General features: G+C 47.1%; 1 protein-coding gene across 3 annotated transcripts in view; it reads left to right on the plus strand.

Moving 5' to 3' along the window:
- The first annotated feature begins 709 nt into the window (after nucleotides 1-709).
- Nucleotides 710-7,369, plus strand: part of Cacng6 (calcium voltage-gated channel auxiliary subunit gamma 6) — a 12,010-nt gene continuing 5,350 nt past the window's right edge. For 2 of the 3 annotated variants that reach the window (XM_021219812.2, XM_021219813.2), the window contains exons 1-2: nucleotides 710-1,077; nucleotides 7,062-7,136. In XM_021219812.2, coding sequence (XP_021075471.1) covers nucleotides 747-1,077; nucleotides 7,062-7,136 — 406 coding nt within the window. In that variant the 5' untranslated portion in view covers nucleotides 710-746. The remainder of the gene's footprint in view (nucleotides 1,078-7,061; nucleotides 7,137-7,369) is intronic. The other variant, XM_021219814.2, reaches the window with a different exon arrangement.

A 7,369-nucleotide genomic window follows, 5' to 3' on the forward strand; every position in this document is an offset into this window, starting at 1 on the left:
AGTGCCTTGGTCTGAGCCCTGTCCTGACTACAGGTTTTTCTCCTTGGCCCTCAGAGAGTCCCCAGCCTCTTTTTCTGGACATTATTGTGATTCTCGGCCACTGTGGGAGACCTGGGCTCTTTTTTGAGTAGTCCCTGGCTTGCTCATACCCGCTCAAATTCCAGTGGGGTCCCAGATTTGCTGTGAATACTGGAGGCTTTCCCTTGCCTCTCTGAGACTTGGAGGGAGTTCTAACTTCACCCAGGAATCCCAATTCTAACTCTTGTGTAGTCCAAAAGTTCTGAGAGTCCTCCTTTCTCAAATTCTGAGCCGGAAGAAATCTAAACTATCTCTCAAACAAACGGAAAAACTTCAGCTCCCCTCTTTGGGAAAACTGTGAGGCTTACGGGAGACCCCATCAGCAGCCTTTGGAAGCTGGGCAAGTTTTCCCCCTTGGGCTCCTCATTCTTCCCCTTGGCTAGGTAAACCTCGGAGTACCCTAGCTTGTTTTCTAGGCCTCACCTGTGCCAAATTCATGTGCATAAGCCCTGGTGGCATCCTTAGGTCAAAAGTATAGTTAGTTTGTTTCTCTTCTCAGGGGCAAAGGCCTCCACGCTTGCTCAGCTGTTTCTCATTCCCAATCTAGTTGACACTGAGCCTCCTACTCCCTTTGAAAGTCCAGGCCCTGCTCCCTGCCCCTTAGGCCCCTCTGCACAGGTCTTTCTGACTCCTTGAAGCTCGCCTGAGCTCCAGCGGACCCCATCATCATGATGTGGTCTAACTTCTTCATGCAAGAGGAAGACCGACGCAGGACAGCTGTGGGCCGGCGTCGTGCCCAAGAGCAGCAGAATCTCGGCTTGACTCCGGAGCGAGAGGGCAAGATCAAGCTGGGGTTGCTGGTGGCAATCGTGGGTGCCACTCTGGCTGTGCTGGCTGTGGGCACCGAGTTCTGGGTGGAACTCAATACATACAAGACCAATGGCAGTGCCGTCTGTGAAGCCGCCCATTTGGGGCTGTGGAAAGTGTGCATCAAGCGACTGTGGCAGGCGGATGTGCCCGCGGGCAGGGAGACCTGTGGCCCAGCTGAGCTGCCAGGAGGTGAGAGGCTGTGTTCTGAGCCCAAGTCTGTGTCCCACAGTCAGGGAGAAAGAAACTTTTGTCTGGGGGAAACCTTGTTCTTATCCCCAAGAATGTTTGTGCCCAAATCAACCTGTGCTCACAGAAACTGGAGAAAAAGGGGGTGGAGAGAGTGAGAGATGTTCAGGCGTAGCTCATATCCCTAATTAGCATATCCACTAAAGAAACTTGTTTCTTAAAGTTTGCCTTCTAGCTGTGGCCTATGCCCCAGACCAGCTTGTACCCCTAGAGACAGCCTGTGCTTCCAGACCCAGCTGGTACCCTCAGAACAGCCTGTATACACCCCCGCCAACCCGTATCCCCTAGAACTGCCTGAATTCCCCACCAGACAGCCATGCACCCACAGACAGCCTGTGCCCTTAACTAGAAGCCTGGAGACATCCCACATTCCCATTCTGTGTGCCTCTCTGGAGACAGACCACCCTACACCCACCCGGAAGTAAAAAAAAAAATCTGTGCTGATACTGTTTTCAAATTTGATACAATCAAATGAAGTTCTTACCAGGTGCTTCTCACAGCTCTGGGTGCACTTTGTAGCTCCTTAGAAATGTTTATTTCCAGTACCTCTCACCTTGACATGGGGGCAGACATTACAACCCCCCTCCCTTACTCTACAGACACTCCACACCCCTCATTACCCCACATGGTAGCTCCTTTGCTCTCAGCTGTGCCCCTTAGCCTCTGACAGAGCATGCTATGCCGTTTGCTTAGTGTGATATTCTACACTCCCCTGGGAACTGGATATGTGTTTATTTTACCTCTTTTGACACCCATCAAACCCACTTTGGTTAATATTTGCTTGACGAGATCTTTGCCATGCTGGTCCCCAGCATGTACCCAGTACTCTCAGGGCCTCTCAAGAAACATCCTTCACCCCCTCTGGGCTCTGGATGGATTTTTTTTTTTCATTCCTCAATCCCTACTTTTTCAGATGTGATATAGAACCCAAAATAGGATGTTCTGAGCCTCTGCTAGCTAAGTGGAATGCCTTCACTGTCTGTGGCTTGAACCACTTGTTTGTCCTGATCCGATATCTTAAACAGTTCCCTTCTGCTGTTTCTCACTGTTTGACACTTCAGTCGAGATGATCCCAAACCTTTGCAAAATGGGATGACAAAAACAAATATGGGATGCCAGTGGGGTCTGGTGGTACAGGTCTGTAACCACAGGTACTCAGGAGGCTGAGGCAGGAGGCTTGTGCATTCAAGGGCACCCTGGGATGCAGAGGGAGTTCAGAGACAGCCTGTGCAACTCTGTGAGATCCTCTCCCCAAAATCAAAACCAGCTGGGCATGGTGGCGCACGACTTTAATCCCAGCACTCAGGAGGCAGAGGCAGGCAGATTTCTGAGTTCGAGGCCAGCCTGGTCTACAAAGTGAGTTTCAGGACAGCCAGGGCTATACAGAGAAACCCTGTCTCGAAAAACCAAAAAAAAAAAAAAAACCAGAGCTGGGGGCGTATCTCAGTAGTAGAGCACCTGCCTCAAATCCCTCAGAGAGGGGCTGGGGTGTGGTCCTGTGGCAGAGCACCTGCCTAGAGCCCTCCACTAAGGGGCTGGGAGTGTGGCTCAGAGCACCTGTCTAGAGTTCTTGTTGAACCCACGCCAGGGGAGTCAGGGTATCCCAAAAAACACGAGAGGCCTTCTTGTTGTAAAAGCATGAGGCAGTTTAATGGCGGGGCCCCGGGGCCGATGCATATCTCACGCAGGAGGCAGAGGCATCGACCCTGAAACCCAAAAGCTAGGGGTTTTTATAGGGAGAGGGTTGGGGGATTTTGGGGGAACTTGGTGTAGCTTCACACAATTGGCTTGATTACAAGTCAGTAGAATAATACATGCAGGTTGTAGCATCAACAATTCCAGGGAGGGTCATCGAGACCCAGGCCATCAGATGGCCAATGAGTCAATCAAAAAACAAACAAACAAACAAACAAAAAACCCCAAAACAATTCCTGTGTTTATGTCTATCCTTGGGGCCACCCATCCTCAGGAATGTCCAAACAAGGGGCTCTCCTGGACATGCCTGGACTTGTTATTGTAAAATCTTCAGCTAGGCCTTCAGGGCCTGTCAGGCCTCAGGCCTTCAAGTTCCTAATAATGCCCTATCTGTCTCATGTTATACTTTTGACTATAAGTTCTTTGCTTTTCTTGAATTCAATTCCTTTCGTTCTCCAGCGAGGGACTGGAGCATAGCTTCGTGATAGATTACCTCCAGCCCTGTTCTACAGGGGAGGGAAATAAGGAGCGCCAACTCTTAGCTCCCACTCTAAGCCTCGGGGTAGCTTTCTGGGGTCTGACTCTTGGGCGTCTCTCTTCCTAAGAACTATGCCTTACTGCATGTCACTAGTGCTTAAGAAGGTCTCAGAGGCCCTCACTCTTTGGAGGAGACTGTCCTCTGCCACTTTACTGTGTTGCTTCCCTTTCTCTTCCCTCCACTTGTCAGAACGGTTTTCACCACTGAGCACGGTGGCACGCAGCAGCAGCAGGAAGACCAGGAGTACAAAGCCAGCTCGGCTACGCAGTGAGTTGTAGGCCAGCCTAGGCTACATACTACCTTGTATCAGAAACAACACAAGAGGACTTTACCTTTCTTCCAAGGCCATTGCCAGCTCCCCATAATTCTGCGTTATCAGAGGACCTATCCTGGACTCCACTGTCTCAAAGAAATAACTTCCTTCAAAAATTAAAAGAAAGCCATTATGTCCCTTGCTTGTCAGAGAGTGACTCATCCTGTTGTTTCCCAAGTGGGTTTGCCTATTCTCCGGGGCCCATGGACATAAATCCTGTTGCTAGCAGCCAAATGAGATTCCAGACACCACACCCAGCCCCAGAAGGGACTCTGTGTAGTTCTCTCATTGGTATGGACTATATCCCCTACTAGTGGCTGCAAAGAGCATCTTTCTTTCATGGGAAGTGCCCTTTACCCCTTGGTGCTGTAGGACAGACTGCTCTGTATGCTGCTTCACTTGCAGCTGCTCTGGCCTAGAAATTGCAAACCCTTTTCCCTGAGCTGGTATTGGGCATGCCCCATATCTACCCTCTGTGGTTCCTCACCCCCCCTTTTTTGTATTTGAGTTTCCCCATATACAGAATAAAAGAATAGGTCACTATAGAATACACTTTAGGAGTCCGGATGTAGGTAATTAGCAGAGTGCATGCCCTGAGTCTGATCCCAGCACCACATAAAACAGACATGGTGGTATACACCTGTAATCCTAGCATTTGGGAGGTAGAGGCAGGAGGGTTAGAAGTTCAAGGCTATCCTTAGCTTCATAGCAAGTTCAAAGTCAGCTTAGGATACATAAAACCTTGCCTTAGGAAGTTAGAACATTTTGTTAACTTTAAGCTTTCTCACTGGGCATGGTGGCGCATGCCTTTAATCCCAGCACTTGGGAGGCAGAGGCAGGTGGATTTCTGAGTTCGAGGCCAGCCTGGTCCTGGTCTACAGAGTAAATTCCAGGACAGCCAGGGCTATAAAGAGAAACCCTGTCTTGAAAAGCAAAAAAAAAAAAAACAAAACAAAACAAAAAAACAACTTTAAGCTTTCTCATATCTAAGTTAGCAAAGGTATTTAGTGAATCTTATATATGTTTACAAAAATAATATTGTCTGCTTCTGCAAGGTCTTTTTTTTTTTTAAGATTTATTTATTTATTATATGTAAGTATACTGTAGCTGTCTTCAGACATCCCAGAAGAGGGTGTCAGATCTCGTTACGGATGGTTGTGAGCCACCATGTTGTTGCTGAGATTTGAACTCAGAACCTTCAGAAGAGTAGTCAGTGCTCTTACCTGCTGAGCCATATCACCAGCCCCTGTAAGGTCCTTCTTATGCTCTGTCTTTAAAATTTTTCATTTTAAATATAAAGTCTCATGTAGCCCCTACTGGCACCACATCTCCCTATTTTAAAAATTATTAAGCCTGGCAGTGGTGGCACACGCCTTTAATCCCAGCACTTGGGAGGCAGAGGCAGGTGAATTTCTGAGTTCAAGGCCAGCCTGATCTACACAGTGAGTTCCAGGACAGCCAGGGCTATACAGAGAAACCCTGTTTCAAAAAACAAAAAACAAAACAAAACAAAGAATTACCCAGTTTATGCATGGTGGTAATACCTTTAATCCCAGCATTTGGAAGCAGAAGCCAGAGGATCTCTGTGAATTTGAAGCCAGTTCCAGAATAACAAAGGCTTACATGGGGAGACTGTCTCAAAACAAACAAACAAACAAACAAACAACAGCAAAACCCTTTCGTAATTCAGTCCTCTAATGTGTTTGACATTGTATCCATGCACAAATGTTTTGACTTGGAAATATATAGAGTTTGAGTTTATATACATGTGTGTTCTGATTTGGAAAAAAAAAAGGTATTATGCGATTTTATACTATTTTCAATGTAATTTTTCTTGCTCGACATTGTGATTTCCAAACCTCTTTCATTTGCTTTATACTTTTGTAGTTTATGGGCTACTTTATGCTGTAAAGCTGTCCACGAGAGCGTTTATCTCAACTATATATTGCCCAAGAGATGGACACAAGATTAATTCCTACTCCAGCTCAGTAAACAATGCCACAGAGAACAACCATATCTAGAGTCCTATATGTGTTTATTTTCTTCTTGGAATATCCAGAAGTAAAATTATTGTGTCAACAGACATGTGTCACTTAGTGGTAGAGATGTCTTCTGAGAGATGCGTGTCAAGGACAGCTCATCTTGAGAATCAAAGTGTGTGCTTATGTAGATAGATTATGATGGCTGCTATGTGACAAAGCCTTGGCTTGTTTGATTTCTACTTTTGAATTATGTGGATAGGTGGGGACAGTGAGTGCAGATACCCACAGATTTAAGAAAAGGGCATTAGATTCTCTAGTATAGATTTGCTATTGTAAGCCACCTCATATGGGCCCTAACTCAGGTCCTCAGCAGGGGTGATATGTGTATTCTTAACCACTGAGCCATCTCTCCAGCTTCAAGGTGACATATTCTTACTGTGCCTCAGTCACACACACGGCCCACTGCTGACTGGACCGTTATTGCCTGCTGTACACCTGTATTTCGTTTTCTAAGGATGCCAGAGTCCTTCACACATAGATAGTGACAGTTTACACTCCCAGCTGCTTCCTCTTATCCCTCCAATGCTTGATACTGCCCTTTCAATATTTGCCCATCTAATTGATCTGAAGTGGCATCTCCCTGCTGGTTCAAGTTGCGTTTCTCTGACTCCTGCTGCAGCAGTCTCTCTCTTCATGTACTTGTGAACTATCCAGACTCGCCCTCCTGTGAATCGCTATTCCTATCCTTTGCCAGGGTTTCAATACGTTTATTAATTCTCTTTCCCCTTGCTAATCTGCAGGAGCCCTTTGTGTATGTAGCATAGGAGAGGAATCTTTCCTGAGTCTCTTAGACTCCTGGTACCTGCATCTTGGTGTCCTTTGTTGAATAAAATAACTCATTTTCAATCCTCTTGCTTCTCAGACTGACATGAAAGAGCCAGGAGAGAGGAAGAATCGGAGGGCCAGAGAGGTTAATGGTTCTCTTGTGTCAGAGACTTAGACCGAAGGGCTTGAGGTTAAAACCTCAGTCTCCGGACATCAGTGATGTGGCAAGTGTATTTATACTTCAGTGTCATTTCCTACCTTTGTACATTTAATTTATTCCCCTCTCACAATGTGTGTGTGTGTGTGTGTGTGTGTGTGTGTGTGTGTGTGTGTGTGTGTCAGAGGAAAACCCATAGGAGTCTTCTACCATGTGGATTCCAAGGATTGAACTCCGGTCGTCAGGCTTAGCAACAAGCTAAACCACCTTGCCAGCCTGATTTTTCTCCTCTCCTCTGTGTCAGCCATACTAATACTTTATTTTTAGTTCCCTGTGGTGTCTGGGAAATACCTAGCCTTGAGCTTACACAAAACTTCATGTCATCACCTCCCCCTTTTTTCTCCCTGCACCCCACAGAAGCAAACTGCACCTACTTCAAATTCTTCACCACGGGGGAAAATGCGCACATCTTCCAGCGAACCACCAAGAAAGGTGAGGACATCTCATAGGGTGACAAGGGAGGGCTGGGGGTAGGGTGACTGCTTTGAAGGCGTGACGGACAGAATTGTGCTCAGGGTGGGCTCAGCTTCTGTGGATGTCTCGAATTTGGAAGGTGATGGTAGGTTAAGAATGTGGACATCGAGCCGGGCGGTGGTGGCGCACGCCTTTAATCCCAGCACTTGGGAGGCAGAGACAGGTGGATTTCTGAGTTCGAGGCCAGCCTG

The sequence above is a fragment of the Mus pahari genome, chromosome 19 (genome assembly GCF_900095145.1).
Source record: "Mus pahari chromosome 19, PAHARI_EIJ_v1.1, whole genome shotgun sequence".
Classification (NCBI taxonomy): Eukaryota; Metazoa; Chordata; class Mammalia; order Rodentia; family Muridae; genus Mus; species Mus pahari.